Source organism: Thamnophis elegans, chromosome Z (assembly GCF_009769535.1).
Source record: "Thamnophis elegans isolate rThaEle1 chromosome Z, rThaEle1.pri, whole genome shotgun sequence".
Lineage (NCBI taxonomy): Eukaryota > Metazoa > Chordata > Lepidosauria > Squamata > Colubridae > Thamnophis > Thamnophis elegans.
In genome coordinates, this window is record NC_045558.1 from 135,064,949 (window position 1) to 135,083,636 (window position 18,688).

Here is an 18,688-nt window from a genome sequence, read left to right on the forward strand (position 1 = left end):
TCTATTTCTCTATCTCTATCTCTATCTCTGTCTCTGACTCTGTCTCTGTCTCTGTCTCTATATCTATCTATCCATCCATCCATCCATCCATCCATCCATCCATCCATCCATCCATCCATCTATCTATCTATCTATCTATCTATCTATCTATCTATCTATCTATCTATCTATCATCTATTTCTATCTCTATCGCTCTAAATCTATCTATCAATTTCTCTATATCTATTCTTTCTCTATCTATTTATCTATATCTATCTATCTATCTATCTATCTCAATTTCTCTATATCTATCTATCTATCTATCTATCTATCTATCTATCTATCAATCATCTATTTCTATCTCTATCGCTCTAAATCTATCTATCAATTTCTCTATATCTATTCTTTCTCTATCTATTTATCTATATCTATCTATCTATCTATCTATCTATCTATCTCAATTTCTCTATCTATCTATCTATCTATCTATCTATCTATCTATCTATCTATCCATCCATCCATCCATCCATCCATCCATCCATCCATCCATCCATCCATCCATCCAACTCTCTATCATCTATATCTATCTATCTATCTATCTATCTATCTATCTATCTATCTATCTATCTATCTATCTATCTATCTATCTATCTATCTATCTCTATTTCTCTCTATCTCTCTATCCATGTAGCTATCAGAAGCTGAAGACAACTCAAATAAGTCTTTTCTCTTTGAACCTTGAAATAAAATTAGGAGGGCTTCATTAAATATTCCTCTCTGGAAATATGAACAAACTACTTTCCATCTACAAAGAAAGTCTAAAATATGTTTTACTAGACATGTTTTAGACTGTCCCGATTTTTTCAATGAAACTGACCAAGATAATCAGCAAAAAGCAAGCCACACTTCGGCCAAAGTGCAAAAAAAGGGAAACCCTGTTAACCAAAGAAGAAGAGGCAATCTGCATCATGTTGACAGTATTCCCATCTTTTCAAACTAAAATTAATAATAATTTATGTGTTGAAGCAGTCTGATTTGAGGTCAAGGTAAGGAGGAAAAAAATGATGAATCATTGAAGTCGTTGCATCTGAAATCAGGCAGAACTATGAAAGGAAGTGGCTGTCTTTTTCCTTCCTTCATCCTCTCCCTTCCTCCCGCCTTCCTTCCATCCCTACTTTCTTTCCATGGGAAACATATATGGGTACCGAAAAGAATTTTTGAATTTAGAATAGAATAGAATAGAATTCTTTATTAGCCAAGTGTGATTGAACACACAAGGAATTTGTCTTTGGTGTATATGCTTTCAGTGTACCTAAGGAGAATAAAATACATTAATCAAGAATAAAAAGATACCAAACTTAGTGATACTCAAGGTTACTAACAAGCTATCAAACTGTACTAGTTCTCATAAACCTTCATTTAAGACTCAGACTAAATATATTGCCTGAGGATGTTTAAGGAACCTTGATTTGAAGTTGTTTCTGGACATGGTCTCTTTTTATACAGAGAAGGACATGCAAATTGAAAGACAGCCCAACCTTTAAATGTTTCTCTCCTTCTTACTCAAAGACCCAGAGATTACTAGAACTCTTGAGTTCACCGAATTGATATATCTCCTCCATACCATTCAATAAAAATGATTAAATGGGTGAATGTCATCTTGACCCTCTCCATTTTAAAAGGTATTCTTCTTTGGATTCTATAAAATTGTGAGTTGGACTCAGATTTCTCCACAAGCTCTTCTGATACTTTATTGTTCTTTCTTTTCAGATGTTCTGGCAGAAGTTTCAATAACTGAATCAGGAGGAGGAGTGAAGAGTCCTGGAAATTCTCTTCGACTTACTTGCACAAGCTCTGGCTTCAACATCGATAGCTATTGGATGCATTGGGTCCGCCAGGCAGATGGAAAAGGGCTGGAGTGGATCGCAGATATAAATAAAGGCACCACATATTATGCCAATTCTTTTAAAGGTCGAGTCACAATCTCCAAAGATAGTTCCAGGAGCCAAGTTTATGTAGACATGAACGGACTGAAAGCTGAAGACACAGCCAAATATTACTGCAGCAGGGAACACAGTGGAGAAAAATGAATCTGAGCTTGTGCTAAAACCTACAGTTTATGTGGCCCAAGGAAAGTTTCATTTGGATTCACTCCAATGAAACGAGAACCACAACGGAAAGCTTTAAATGTATCATGAGCAATTCCTTTGGGATCTGCCACAGCTGTTATTTATTATTATGTCTGCAAGGAGGTAAATAGAGTGAGAAGGAACTGGATTTGCATATGGACAGTATAGGAATTTACTTTCTCAGCCGAACTCTCCCAACACAGAACACCTAGGAGAGATGAGAAATTAAGTTTGCAGATGAATTTTCATAAAGCCAGTGGGCTCTTTGTACAATGTTTACATATAACAAATAACTAATCTCATTTTATTCTGCTGGGTTCTAGGTATCTCAACTTTGCTCTTGTTCTAGGTCAGTGAGCTTAAGTGACATAATTTATTTCATCAACTCTCTCTAATAAATATAATTCTTAAAAAATGTACAGAAAGTTCATTACACCTCGATGGAGAGAGAAACAAAATGCAATGGACAGCGAGAGTTCAAGTTGATAGATGTGGTGGGGACCATAACTACAACTGGTCCAAAGTCACCCAGCTAATTTTTCATAGAATCCATACTCTTCTGGCTACTACATTAACTACTTCACAAAACAAGGTCTCTAAGTAATGCTAAGACTGTGGTCTAGGGAGGAGGAGGGGAATCGGGCAAAAATTATAACCAAAGAAGAAGCGGAAGTTCAAATCTGAGCCATGTTAACAGTATTTCTATCTTTTGAAGCTAAAATTAGTAATAATTTATGCGTTGGAGTAGTCTGGACTGAGTCCAATGCAAGAAGGGAAAAAATGATTTATCATTTTTGTGGTTGGTTTTGAAATCTGGGAGAACAATGGAAGGAAGAAAATGCCAAAATCTATATTTCTTTCTTTTCTTTCTTTTTTTCTCTCCTTCTTTCCCTCCTTCCTCTTCCTCCATCCCCTTTCTTTCTTTCTTTCTTTCTTTCTTTCTTTCCTTCTTTCTTCCCTTCTTCCTTCCCTTCTTTCTTTTCTTCCTTCCTTCCTCTCCCTGCCTCCCTCCTCCTTCTTTCTTTCTTTCTTTCTTTCTTTCTTTCTTTCCTTCTTAATTTCTTTCTTTCTTCCTTCCTTCACTTCTTTCTTTCCTTCCTTCCTTCCTCTCCCTATCTTCCTCTTTCTTTCTTTCTTTCTTTTCTTTCTTTCTTCCATTCTTCCTTTCCTTCTTTCTTTTCTTCCTTCCTTCCTCTCCCTGCCTCCCTCCTCCTTCTTTCTTTCTTTCTTTCTTTCTTTCTTTCTTAATTTCTTAATTTCTTTCTTTCTTCCTTCCTTCCCTTCTTTCTTTCCTTCCTTCCTTCCTCTCCCTACCTTCCTCTTTCTTTCTTTCTTTCTTTTTTCTTTCTTTCTTTCTTAATTTCTTTCTTTCTTCTTTCCTTCCCTTCTTTCTTTCCTTCCTTCCTTCCTCTCCCTACCTTCCTCTTTCTTTCTTTCTTTCTTTCTTTCTTTCTTCCTTCCTTCCCTTCTTTCTTTCCTTCCTTCCTCTCCCTACCTTCCTCTTTCTTTCTTTCTTTCTTTTTTCTTTCTTTCTTCCATTCTTCCTTCCCTTCTTTCTTTTCTTCCTTCCTTCCTCTCCCTGCCTCCCTCCTCCTTCTTTCTCTCTCTCTCTCTTTCTTTCTTAATTTCTTTCTTTCTTTCTTAATTTCTTTCTTCCTTCCTTCCCTTCTTTCTTTCATTCCTTCCTTCCTCTCCCTACCTTCCTCTTTCTTTCTTTCTTTCTTTCTTTCTTTCTTTCTTTCTTTCTTTCTTTCTTTCTTTCTTTCTTTCTTTCTTTCTTTCCATGATGTCAAGTGCCAGGGAAATCAGGCAATTCAGGCCGTTCCAATGAATAAAAACATATATTGAAAGTTTAAGCTTTGTAAAAAAAATCTGAGCTACTAATGGTCAAGTGGGAAGTACGAGGCATTCAAAGTGGGCTGGACATAAATCTCCTGTGGGTGTGCAGGTACTCAGGATTTATGGTGCATTTGACCCCTCCCTCTGGCACAGCCTGGTCATCTCCTACACATGGGATGTAAATATGAAGGCCTTGCAGGGAGATGCCTGGCAAACTACTTTAATGCATTAAAAAATTTAAAGAAACCAGAAAATAAACAGAAAATAAACACACGGTTATACCATCTGAATTCGTGTAGCTTTTGCTTAGTTTCCAGACAATCTCCATCCAGATTTTACGCCTAAATATATGCATGAAGTGGTTTGATTTGAAGTTGTTTCTGGACAGTGGTCTCTTTTTATACAGAGAAGGACATGCAAATTGAAAGACAGCCCAACCTTTAAATGTTTCCCTCCTTCTTACTCAAACACCCGGAGACTGACAGAACTCTTGAGTTCACCAAACATATATTTCTCCTTTATACCATTCATGAAAAATGATTATATGGGTGAATGTCATCCTGACCCTTTTTGTTTTTAAAGGTATTCTTCTTTGGGTTCCATAATATTGTGAGTTAGACTCAGATTCCTCCAGAAGCTCTTCAGTTACCTTCTTGTGTCTTCCTTTCCAGATGTTCTGGCAGATGTTTCAATAACTGAATCAGGATGAGAGGTGAAGAGTCCTGGAGATTCGCTTCGACTTACTTGCACAAGCTCTGGCTTCAATATCGACAGCTACTATATGGAATGGGTCCGCCAGGCAGTTGGAAAAGGGCTGGAGTGGATCGCGCGGATACATCAAAGCAGCACGTTTTATGCCAATTCTTTCAAAGGTTGAGTCACAATCTCCAAAGATAGTTCCAGGAACCAAGTTTATCTAGACATGAATGGACTTAAAGCTGAAGACACAGCCAAGTACTACTGCAGTAGGTAACACAATGGAGAAAAATGAATCTGAGCTTGTGCTAAAACCTACCATTTATGTGGCCAAAGGAAAATTTCATTTGGATTCACTCCAATGAAACCAAAACCACAACAGAAAGCTTTAAATATATAATGAGAAATTCCTTTGGGACCTGCCACAGCTATTATTTATTATTATGTCAGCAAGGAGGTAAATAGAGTGAGAAGGAACTGGATTTGCATTTGGACAGCATCAGTATTTACTTTCTCAGCCCAATTCTCCCAACACAGTACACCTAGGACAGATGAGAAATTAAGTTTGCAGATGAATTTATCATAAATGAAGTAGCTCTTTGTACAAGGTTTATATATAACAAATAATCAAGCTAATTTTATTCTGCTGGGTTGTAGGTATCTTAACTTTGCTCTTGTTCTAGGTCACTGAGCTTAAGTCACATGATTTATTTCTTTTTTTTTTAATTTTTATTTTATCAATTTCATATATACATTCACAATTATATGATCTCATAACTGTTATTAATAATATGTATTTATAACAATTTTTTCCCTACAGTTGACAATATACTTGAAGATTGCTTTCTTACCATCCCATAGATCCATCTTATCTTACAACGGTCCTACTTCTTCTTCCCTCCCTCCCTCTTTCCTTCCCTCGTTTCTTCTCTCCTACTCTCCTTCCTTCCCTCCTTCCTTCCCTCCCTCCTTCCCCCTTCCCTCCTTCTCTCCTTCCCTCCTTCTTTCCCTCCTTCCTTCCTTCCCTCCTTTCTTCTCTCCTTCTCTCCTTCCTTTCCCCCTTCCTTTCTTCCTTCCTTCCCCCTTCCTTCTCTCCTACATTCCCTCCTTCCTTCCCTCCTTTCTTCTCTCCTTCTCTCCTTCCTTCCCTCCTTCCTTCTCTCCTTTCTTCTCCTTCTCTCCTTCCTTCCCTCCTTCCTTCCCTCCTTGCTTCTCTCCCTCCTTCCCTCCCTCCTTCCTACCCCCTTTCTTCTCTTTCTTCTCTCCTTCCTTCCTTCCTTCCTTCCTTCCTTCCTTCCTCCTCTCCTTTCCCTTCTCTCTTTCCCCTTCCTCCCCTTTACCCTTCCCCTCTTCTTCCCATTCCTCCCCTCTTTCTTACTTTTACATTCCCTCCCATTCTTCCTCTGCCTTTCCCTTTCTCCTATTCCTCTCCTTTCTCCTCTCCTTCCTATCTTTCCTTCTACTCCTCCCTCCATCCACTCTATCCGTTGTTGTGTTTACATATTCTCCTCTTCAGGGGATGACCTGGTTTTCTTTTTTTTCTTATTTGAAAGTTATATTAAAAAAGGCAAGATTTACAAAATACAAGATGCAAAAATAGATAAAGCTCTTTACATATTTTCATCTCCCATAGCTCATCTCACCTTACCTAGTATAAGACTAGGTTGCTAATTCCATGCAGGTAGTTATAACGGATTTCCTATCACCTTTTCAAGTTTTTCCAACTTTGTGGTCTAATGGTATTACTCGACGGTGAATTCTCACCTCTAATACATTTCTACTCTCATTTGTCCCTCTGTCTTTGTGTATTGTTTATTTGAGTTGTTGCTTAGATCATTTTAAGTTAGTCAGCTATCTCCTTTTATATCTGAATCCTCACTGTCTCATCAAGCCATTTATATAATTTCTCCCAGACTTTGTAAAAGTCTGTGTCTTCTTTTTCGTTAATCTGCATTGTCAATCTGTTCATTTCCACTAATTCTAAGATTTTATTCATCAGCATTGTGCTAGTGGGGGCATTTTCACTCTTCCAGCACTGCGTGTAAGCGATCCTTGCCGCCGTCAAGATGTGGACGAGAAGGTATTGATTGGTTTTACCTATTTTTTGATCTGTTATCCCTAATAGAAACATTTCCGGCTTAAGACTTAATTTAATTGACATGATTTCATTCAGCCATCTTAGTGTTTGCTTCCAATATGTCTTAGCCACTGGACACGTCCACCACATGTGGTAGTACGTGCCCAGTGTTGTTTTGCATTTCCAGCATTTGGCCGATAATTTTGAGGAAATTTTTGCCAGTCTTGTCGGAGGGAGATGCCAGCGGTAGAACATTTTGTATATATTTTCTTTATAGGCCGTCGACTTTGTTAATTTCAGGTTCCACTCCCATACCCTTTCCCAGTCATCCAGGTCAATTGTGTGGCCAATATTCTGGGCCCAGGTTACCATGACTTCTTTCACTCTTTCTGCTTCCATTTTTTGGATCAGCAAGCAGTTATATATTTTCGAGATTAATTTCTCGTCTGGTCCTATTAAGATTTTATCCAATTCCTGGTCCTTGTCCTGAAAGCCAAATTGTATGTATGTATGTATGTATGTATGTGTGTGTGTGTGTGTGTGTGTGTGTGTGTGTGTGTATGTATATATATATATATATATATATATATATATATATATATATATATATATATATATATATATATATATATATATATGTTATATTTATGCTGATAAATAAATAAAGGGAGACTAGTATAGATCTATTTCAAGCTATTTAGCTCTCATCAGCTAGCCATACCCAAGTTTTTGGGAATCGAACCTGTGCTCTATTGCCTCCCAGGCAGGGAGTTAACCATTTGAGCTACAGAGAACGACTCCTTTATCAGCCAGCCAGGGTGGGAGGTATATACTTAAAGTCACAACCCCTGGTATGCCCAAGTATGGGAGGAAGGTCACACTTCCACTCTCTGTCATTAGGCTCGTCACAAGAGACCATCCAGACAGAAACCCAATATTTTTTACTGTTGCCTTTTTTGTTACATTTGTTATATTTATGCTGATAAATAAATAAAGGGAGACTAGTATAGATCTATTTCAAGCTATTTAGCTCTCATCAGCTAGCCATACCAAGTTTTTGGGAATCGAACCTGTGCTCTATTGCCTCCCAGGCAGGGAGTTAACCATTTGAGCTACAGAGAACGACTCCTTTATCAGCCAGCCAGGGTGGGAGGTATATACTTAAAGTCACAACCCCTGGTATGCCCAAGTATGGGAGGAAGGTCACACTTCCACTCTCTGTCATTAGGCTCGTCACAAGAGACCATCCAGACAGAAACCCAATATTTTTTACTGTTGCCTTTTTTGTTACATTTGTTATATTTATGCTGATAAATAAATAAAGGGAGACTAGTATAGATCTATTTCAAGCTATTTAGCTCTCATCAGCTAGCCATACCCTTACTGGGATTTGAACCTAATGGCTAAGAAGCTTGCCTAGGATGTAATATAGCCCAGGTTCAAATCCCAGTAAGGGTATGGCTAGCTGATGAGAGCTAAATAGCTTGAAATAGATCTATACTAGTCCCCCTTTATTTATTTATCAGCACAAATAAAAAACACAAATATAACAAAGGCAACAGTAAAAAATATTGGGTTTCTGTCGTGATGGACTCTTGTGACGAGCCGATAGACAGATGATGGAAGCAGTTAGCTTCCTCCCATAATTGGGGCTTACCAGGGGTTGTAAAAAAATCTAATAGATACCTTTCACCCTGGCTTCGCTGATAACGGATAAGAGCCTGTGGCCTAATGGCTAAGAAGCTTGCCTAGGATGTAATATAGCCCAGGTTCAAATCCCAGTAAGGGTATGGCTAGCTGATGAGAGCTAAATAGCTTGAAATAGATCTATACTAGTCCCCCTTTATTTATTTATCAGCACAAATAAAAAACACAAATATAACAAAGGCAACAGTAAAAAATATTGGGTTTCTGTCGTGATGGACTCTTGTGACGAGCCGATAGACAGATGATGGAAGCAGTTAGCTTCCTCCCATAATTGGGGCTTACCAGGGGTTGTAAAAAAATCTAATAGATACCTTTCACCCTGGCTTCGTATACATACATACATACATACATACATACATACATACATACATACATACATATAACAATAATCAAGGTTATTTTATTCTTCTGGGTTCTAGGTATCTCAACTTTGCTCTTGTTCTAGGTCATTGAGCTTAAGTCACATGATTTATTTCATCAACTCTCTCTACTAAATATAATTCTCAAGAAATGTACATAAAGGGCATTCCACCTCGATGGAGAGTGAAAGAAAATGCAATGGACAGGGAGAGTTCAAGTTGATAGATGTGGTGGGGACCATAACTACAACTGGTCCAACGTAAACCAGCTAATTTTTCATGCCTAAAACCAGAGTAGAATTCATACTCTTCTGGCCACTACATTAACTACTTCACAAAACGAGGTCTCTAAGTAATGCTAAGACTGTGGTCTAGGGAGGAGGAGGGGGAGTCGGCAAAAATGATAACCAAAGAAGAAGCGGAAGTGCAAATCTGAGCCAGGTTAACAGTATTTCTATATTTGGGAGCTAAAAAAAGTAATAACTTATGAGTTGGAGTAGTCTGGACTGAGTCCAATGCAAGAAGGGAAAAAATGATGTATCATTTTTGTGGTTGGTTTTGAAATCTGGCAGAAAAACAGGAGGAAACAACTGCCAACATCTATATTTCTTTCCTTTCTTTCTTTTTTCTCTCCTTCCTTCCTTCCTTCCTTCCTTCCTCCCTCTTTCTTTCATTCTTTCTTTCTTTCTTTCTTTCCTTCTTTCTTCGTTTCTTCCTTCCCTTCTTTCTTTCCTCCTTCCTTCCTCTTTCTGCCTCCCTCCTCCCTCACTCTTTCTTTCTTTCTTTCTTTCTTTCTTTCTTTCTTTCTTTCTTTCTTTCCATGGTGTTAATTGCCAGGGAAATCAGGCAATTCAGGCAGTTCAAATGAATAAAAACATATAGTGAAAGTTTAAGCTCTATAAAAAAAAAAATCTGAGCTACTAACGGTCAAGTGGGAAGTACGAGGCATTCAAAGTGGACTGGACATAGATCTCTTGTGGGTGTGCAGGTACTCATGATTTATGGTGCATTTGGCACCCCCCCCCTCTGGCTCAGCCTGGTCATCTCCTACACATGGGATGTTCTGTATATACGAAGGCCTTGCAAATGGGTGGCATTTGAGAGATGGGTGGCAAACTCCTTTAATGCATTAAAGAAATAAAGAAACCAGAAAATAAACAAATTGTTATATCATCTGAATTTGGGAGGCTTTTGGTTAGTTTCCATACAATCTTTATCCAGATTTTACGCCTAAATATATGCTTGAAGTGGTTTGATTTGAAGTTGTTTCTGGAAAGTGGTCTCTTTTTATACAGAGAAGGACATGCAAATTGAAAGACAGCCCAACCTTTAAATGTCTCCCTCCTTCTGACTCAAAGACCCGGAGATTGACAGAACTCTTGAGTTCACCAAACATATATTTCTCCTCCATACCATTCAATAAAAAATGATTATATGGGTGAATGTCATCCTGACCCTCTCCATTTTTAAAGGTATGGTATTCTTCTTTGGGTTCCATAATATTGTGAGTTGGACTCAGATTTCTCCACAAGTTCTTCAGATATCTTCTTGTGTCTTTCTTGTCAGATGTTCTGGCAGATGTTTCAATAACTGAATCAGGAGGAGGAGTGAAGAGTCCTGGAAATTCACTTCAACTTACTTAGACAAGCTCTGGCTTCAGTATCGATAGCTACTGGATGCATTGGGTCCGCCAGGCAGATGAAAAAGGGCTGGAGTGGATCGCAGATATAAATAAAGGCACCACATATTATGCCAATTCTTTTAAAGGTCGAGTCACAATCTCCAAAGATAGTTCCAGGAGCCAAGTTTATGTAGACATGAACGGACTGAAAGCTGAATACACAGCCAAATATTACTGCAGCAGGGAACACAGTGGAGAAAAATGAATCTGAGCTTGTGCTAAAACCTACAGTTTATGTGGCCCAAGGAAAGTTTCATTTGGATTCACTCCAATAAAACCACAACCACAATGGAAAGCTTTAAATATATCATGAGCAATTCCTTTGGGATCTGCCACAGCTGTTATTTATTATTATGTCTGCAAGGAGGTAAATAGAGTGAGAAGGAACTGGATTTGCATATGAACAGTATCTGAAAGAATTATTTACTTTCTCAGCCCAACTCTCCCAACAGAGAACACCTAGGAGAGATCAGAAATTAAGTTTGCAGATGAATTTTCATAAAGCAAGTAGCTCTTTCCACATTGTTTATACTAACAAATAATCAAGCTCATTTTATTCCGTTGGATTCTAGGTATCTCAACTATGGTCTTGTTCTAGGTCACTGAGCTTAAGTCGCATTATTTATTTCATCAACTCTCTCTACTAAATATAATTCTCAAGAAATGTACAAAAAGGGCATTATACCTTGATGGAGAGAGAAATAAAATGCAATGGACAGGGAGAGTTCAAGTTGATAGATGTGGTGGGGACCATAACTACAAATGGTCCAAAGTCACCCAGCTAATTTTTCATGCCTAAAACCAGAGTAGAATTCATACTCTTCTGGCCACTACATTAACTACTTCACAAAACGAAGTCTCTAAGTAATGCTAAGACTGTGGTCTAGGGAGGAGGAGGGGAATCGGGGAAAAATGATAACCAAAGAAAAAGTCGAAGTGCAAATCTGAGCCATGTTAGCAATATTTCTATCTTTTGGAGCTAAAATTAGTAATAATTTATGTGTTGGAGTCTGGACAGAGTCCAATGCAAGAAGGGAAAAAATGATGTATCATTTTTTTGGTTGGTTTTGAAATCTGGCAGAACAACGGGAGGAGGCAACTGCCAAAATCTATATTTCTTTATTTTCTTTCAATATTTTTCTCTCCTTCCTTCCTTCCTACTTCCCTCCCTCTCTCTTTCTTTCCTTCCTTCCTTCCTTCCTCTCCCTGCCCCCCTCCTCCCTCTTTCCATCTTTCTTCCTTCCTTCCTTCCTTCCTTCCTTCCTTCCTTCCTTTCTTTCTTTCTTTCTTTCTTTCCATGGTATCAAGTGCCAGGGAAATCAGGCAATTCCGGCAATTCAGGCAGTTCAAATGAATAAAAATATTTTTAAGCTCTGTAAAAAGTTTGAAAGTTTAAGCTCTGTAAAAGAAATTTGAGTTACTAATGGTCAAGTGGAAAGTAGGAGGCATTCAAAGTGGGCTAGAAATAGATCTCTGATGGGTGTGCAGGTACTCATGATTTATGGTGTATTTGATCCCTCCCTCTGGCCCAGCTTGGTCATCTCCTACACATGGGATGTAAATACGAAGCCCTTGCAGGGAGATGGGTGGCAAACTCCTTTAATGCATTAAAAAAATTAAAGAAAGCAGAAAATAAACACTGTTATACCATCAGAATTTGGAGAGAGAAACAAAATGCGATGGACAGAGAGAGTTCAAGTTGATGGATGTGGTGGGGACCATAACTACAACTGGTCCAAAGTCATCCAGCTAATTTTTCATAGAATTCATACTCTTCTGGCTACTACATTAACTACTTCACAAAACGAGGTCTCTAAGTATTGCTAAGACTGTGGTCTAGGGAGGAGGAGGGGGAATAGGAGAAAATTGATAACCTAAGAAGAAGCGGAAGTGCAAATCAGAGCCATGTTAATAGTATTTATATTTCTTGAAGCTAAAATTAGTAATAATTTATGCATTGGAGTAGTCTGGGCAGAGTCCAATGCAGGAAGGGAAAAAATGATGTATCATTTTTGTGGTTGGCTTTGAAATCTGGCAGAACAATGGAAGGAAAAATATGCCAAAATCTATATTTCTTTCTTTCTTTCTTTCTTTCTTTCTTTCTTAATTTCTTTCTTTCTTTCTTAATTTCTTTCTTTCTTCCTTGCTTCCCTTCTTTCTATCCTTCCTTCTTTCCTCTCCCTGCCTTCCTCTTTCTTTCTTTCTTTCTTTCTTTCTTTCTTTTCTTCTTTCTTTCTTTCCATGGTGTCAAGTGTCAGGGAAATCAGGCAATTCAGGCAGTTCAAATGAATGAAAACATGTATTTAAAGTTTAAGCTCTGTAAAAGAAATCTGAGCTACTAATAGTCAAGTGAGAAATCGAGGCATTCAAAGTGGGCTGGACATAGATCTCCTGTGGGTGTGCAGGTAGTCATGATTTATGGTGCCACTCCCTCTGGCCCAGCCTGGTCATCTCCTACACATGGGATGTAAATACGAAGGCCTTGCAGGGAGATACCTGGCAAACTACTTTAATGCATTAAAAAATTTAAAGAAACCAGAAAATAAACCCACGGTTATACCATCTGAATTTGTGTAACGTTTGGTTACTTTCCATACAATCTCCATCCAGATTTTACGCCTAAAGATATGCTTGAAGTGGTTTGATTTGTAGTTGTTTCTGGACAGTGGTCTCTTTTTATACAGAGATGGACATGCAAATTGAAAGACAGCCCAACCTTTAAATGTCTCCCTCCTTCTGACTCAAAGACCCGGAGATTGACAGAACTCTTGCCTCCCTCTCTCTTTCTTCCTTCCCTTCTTTCTTTCTTTCTTTCTTTCTTTCTTTCTTTCTTTCTTTCTTTCTTTCCTTCCTTCCTTCCTCTTTCTGCGTCCCTCCTCCCTCCCTCTTTCTTTCTTTCTTTCTTTCTATCTTTCTTTCTTTCTTTCTTTCTTTCATTTTTTCCATGGTGTCAAGTGCCAGGGAAATCTGGCAATTCAGGCAGTTCAAATGAATTAAAATATGTATTGAAAGTTTAAGCTCTGTAAAAGAAATCTGAGCTACTAACGGTCAAGTGGGAAGTATGAGGCATCCAAAGCGGGCTGGACAAAAATCTCTTGTGGGTGTGCAGGTACTCGTGATTTATGGTGCATTTGACCCCTCCCTCTGGCCCAGCCTGGTCATCACCTACACATGGGATGCAAATACGAACTTGTGTAGCTTTTGCTTAGTTTCCAGACAATCTCCATCCAGATTTTATGCCTAAATATATGCTTGAAGTGGTTTGATTTGAACCCTTCTTCCCTTACTTTCCCCTACTCCTACCCTCTCTCTTCCCCTTCCTGCCCTATCTCCTTCTCTTTCTCTCCCTTCCACCCTCCTCTCCCTCTATTTCTCTTCCTTCCACACACCTCTCCTTAGGGTGGCAAACTACTTTAATGCACTAAAAAATTAAAGAAACTAGAAAATAAAAACACATATCATCTGAATTTGGGTGATTTTACACCTAAATAGATACTTGAAGTGGTTTGATTGGAAGTTGTTTCTGGACAGTGGTCTCTTTTATACAGAGAAGGACATGCAAATTGAAAGACAGCCCAACCTTTAAATGTCTCCCTCCTTCTGACTCAAAGACCCGGAGATTGTCAGAACTCTTGAGTTCAACAAAGAGATATTTCTCCTCCATACAATTCAATACAAAATGATTATATGGGTGAATGTTATCCTGACCTTCTTTGTTTTTAAAGGTATTCTTCTTTAGATTCTATAATATTGTGAGTTGGACTCAGATTCCTCCTCAAGCTCTTCAGGTACCTTCTTGTGTCTTTCTTTTCAGATGTTCTGGCAGGAGTTTCAATAACTGAATCAGGAGGAGGAGTGAAGAGTCCTGGAGATTCGCTTCGACTTACTTGCACAAGCTCTGGCTTCAATATCGACAGCTACTTCATGGAATGGTTCCGCCAGGCAGATGGAAAAGGGCTGGAGTGGATCGCGCGGATATATCAGACCACCACGTATAAAGCCAATTCTTTGCAAGATCGAGTCACAATCTCCAAAGAAAGTTCCAGGAACCAAGTTTATCTGGACATGAAAGGACTGAAAGCTGAAGACACAGCCAAATATTACTGCAGCAGGGAACACAGTGGAGAAAAATTAATCTGAGCTTGTGCTAAAAACTACAGTTTATGTGGCCAAAGGAAAGTTCCATTTGGATTCACCCCAATGAAAATGGAACCACAACAGGAAAGCTTTAAATATATCATGAGCAATTTCTTTGAGATCTGCCACAGTTGTTTATTTATTATTATGTCAGCAAGGATATAAGTAAAGTGAGAAGGAACTGGATTTGCATATGGACAGTATCTGAAAGAATAATTTTCTCTCTCAGTCGGACTCCCCCAACATGTAACCCTTATGAAGGCACAGAAATTAAGCAGATGAATTTTCATAAAGCAACCAGCTCTTTGTATAATGCTTATATTAACAAACAACCAAGGTCATTTTATTCTACCTGGTTCTAGGTATGTCAACTTTGCTCTTGTTCTAGGTCACTGAGTCACACAGTTTATTTCATCAACTCCTTTTATCAAACATAATTCCCAAGAAAAGAAAAGTTGTAAGTTGATAGACTGAGGGGGACATTACACCTTTATGGACACAGAAACAAAATATAATGACGAAGGAGAGTCCAAGTTGACAGATGCATTTCGGACCATAACTACAACTGATCCAAAGTCACACAGCTGGTTTTTCATGCCTAGAACCAGATTAGAATTTACAGTCTTTTGGCCAACACATTAACTATTACACCAAACTGGTTTCTTAAGTAACACTAAGACTATAGTCTAGTGTGGGGGATGAAGATGATGATGATGATGATGATGATGATGATGATGATGACGACGACGACAGGAGTGGTGACGATGAATGTGCAGAGTTGAAGAATAGGTATGATGGGCACCAAAGCCACTCAACTGGTTTTTAAAGCCCAAATACCTTCCCACAAGCCACTTGAATAACTTGTCTTGCAGCCTCAAGTGTTTGTTGTTTCCATCTGAGTCCACCCTTGGCACACATAAAACAAACTTTACTTGGACCAGCCACTAATAACAAGGGAAATGGAACTTTATGGAGCGGAGACAATATAATTGTAAAGTCAAACAACAGAAAAGCCTATATATTTAAACATATATGATGTATGTATGTATGTATGTATGTATGTATGCATGCATGCATGCATGCATGTATCAGTGGTTGGAATGGATCTCAAAGTTTAATGGTCACAGTAAGCACTACATCAAACTGGCTCTCTAAGTAACATTAAAACTGTAGTCCAGGGAGCAGGAGAAGGACAAAGAAGGAGGAGGAGGAGGAGGAGGAGGAGGAGGAGGAGGAGGAGGAGGAGGAAGAGGAGGAGGAGGAAAAAGAGGAGGAGGAAAAGGAGGAGAAGAATCTATTTCCAAACACTTTCAAAAAAGTCTTCATATATATTGTAAATCTGTGCAATCATCGGAAACTCAGGTTAACTGAAATAAACTCTTTATCTTTCGATCTTGAGCTAAAGTCACTGGAAACTGCATTCTTCTGGTCCCTGCTTAGCTTCAGACAGGATGAAACAAGGCACACTCCTTCCAAGGTGCAAAACAAAACAAGATAACCGAAGAAGTATTGGAAATCTGAGCCATTTTGAGAGTATTTCTAACTTTTAAAAGTAAAAGTAGTAATATTTAATGAGTTGAAGAAGTCCAAACATAAGAAGGAAAAAATGAGGACTCATTTTTGTGGTTGCTTTTCAAATCAGGCAAAACAATGGGAGGAAGCAACTGCCAACCTTCCTTCCTTCCTTCCTTCCTTCCTTCCTTCCTTCCTTCCTTCCTTCCTTCCTTCCTTGATCAATTTCTATATATGACTCAGTCCCCATTTTAGGCCTAAATGTTTGGTTGAGGATGCTTAAGCGATTTAAGTTGTTTCTGGACACAGGTCTTTTTTTTATACCGAGAAGGACATGCAAATTGAAAGGCAGCAAACCTTTAAAGGTTTCCACCCTTCTTACTCAAAGACCCAGAGATTATTAGGACTCTTGAAAATATATTTCTCCTCCAAACCATTCAATAAAAATGATTATATGGGCGAATGTCATCTTGACTCTCTCCATTTTTAAAGGTGAGAGTTGGACTCAAATTTCTCCACAAGCTCTTCAGAAATCTCCTTGTGTTTTTTTTGTCTTCAGATGTTTTGGCAGATGTTTCAATAACTGAATCAGGAGGAGGAGTGAAGAGTCCTGGAGATTCGTTTCGACTTACTTGCACAAGCTCTGGCTTCAATATCGATAGCTACTGGATGGTTTGGGTCCGCCAGGCAGATGGAAAAGGGCTGGAGTGGATCGCAGAGATAAATAAAGGCACAATGTATTATGCCAATTCTTTTAAAGGTCGAGTCACAATCTCCAAAGATAGTTCCAGGAACCAAGTGTATCTAGACCTGAATGGACTGAAACCCGAAGACAAAGCCAAGTACTACTGCACTAAGGAACACAGTGGAGAAAAATGAATATGAGCTTGTGCTAAAACCTACAGTTTATGTGGCCAAAGGAAAGTTTCATTTGGATTCACTCCAGTGAAAAAGGAACCACAACAGGACAGGTTTAAATATATCATGAGCTATTCCTTTGGGATCTGCCATAGCTGTTTATTTATTCTTATTTTAGCAAGGAGATGAAAAGCGTGAAAAGGAACTGAATTTGCATATGTACAGTATCTGAAAGAATTATTTACTCTCTCACCCCAACTCTTCCAACACAGAACACCTAGGACAGATCAGAAATTAAGTTTGCAGATGAATTTTCATAAAGCAAGTAGCTTTTGTACAATGTTTACATATAACAAATAACCAAGCTCATTTTATTCTGCTGGGTTCTAGGTATCTCAACTTTGCTCTTGTTCTAGGTCACTGAGCTTAAGTCACATGATTTATTTCATCAACTCTCTCTAATAAATATAATTCTTAAAAAATGTACAGAAAGTTCATTACACTTCGATGGAGAGAGAAACAAAGTGCCATGGACAGGGGAGTTCAAGTTGATGGATGTGGTCCAAAGTCACCCAGCTAATTTTTCATGCCTAAAACCAGAGTAGAATTCATACTCTTCTGGCCACTATATTAACTACTTCACAAAATGAGGTCTCTAAGTAATGCTAAGACAGTGGTCTAGGGAGGAAGAAGGGGAATAGGAGAAAAATGATAACCAAAGAAGAAGCAGAAGTGGAAATCTGAGCCATGTTAACAGTATTTCTATCTTTGGAAGCTAAAATTAGTAATAATTTATGCGTTGGGGACCATAACTACAACTGGTCCAAAATCATCCAGCTAATTTTTCATAGAATTCATACTCTTCTGGCTACTACGTTAACTACTTCACAAAACAAGGTCTCTAAGTAATGCTAAGACTGTGGTCTAAGGAGGTGGAGGGGGAATCAGAGAAAATTGATAACCAAAGAAGAAGCGGAAGTGCAAATCTGAGCCATGTTAACAATATTTTTATCTTTTGAAACTAAAATTAGTAATAATTATTACCATTGGAGTAGTCTGGACTTAGTCCATTGCAAGAAGGGGAAAAATGATGCCTCATTTTTGTGGTTACTTTTGAAATCATGCAGAAAAATCGGAGGAAGCAACCAGCAACATCTCTCTCTCTCTCTCTCTCTCTCTCTTTCTTTCTTTCCTCCTTCTTTCCATTCATTTTCCTTCCTTCCTTTCCTTCCTTCCTTCCTCTCCCTCTCTCTTTGCCTCCTCCCTCTTTCTTTCTTCTTTCTTTCTATCCTTCTTTCTTTTTTATTCCTTCCTTCCTTCCTCTCCCTCCCACTTTCCCTTCTCCCTCTCTTGTTTCTTCCTTCCTTCCTTCTTTCTTTCCCTTTCTTTCTTTCTTTCTCTCCCTCCCTCTTTCCCTACTCCCTCCCTCCCTCCATCTTTCTCTTTCTTTCTTTCTTTCTTTCTTTCTTTCTTTCTTTCTTTCTTTCTTTCTTCCATCCATTGTTACTTCCTCCCTTCCCCTCTCTCCCTTTTCCCTTCTCCCCCTCTCCTTCCTTCCTTCCTTCCTTCCTTCCTTCCTTCCTTCCTTCCTTATTTACTTACTTACTTACTTACTTACTTACTTACTTACTTACTTACTTACTTACTTACTTGACATGGTGTCAAGTACCATGGAAATCAGAAGATTCAAGCAGTTCAAATGAATAAAACATGT

At 38.5% G+C, this 18,688-nt stretch overlaps 1 gene segment (V, D, J or C); it reads left to right on the top strand.

The window, feature by feature from the left end:
- The first annotated feature begins 4,869 nt into the window (after nt 1-4,869).
- Nucleotides 4,870-14,607, top strand: LOC116521920. The segment is given in 2 exon segments: nt 4,870-4,912; nt 14,282-14,607. Coding segments are annotated over 2 exon segments (369 nt in total).
- The last annotated feature ends 4,081 nt before the right edge of the window (nt 14,608-18,688 follow it).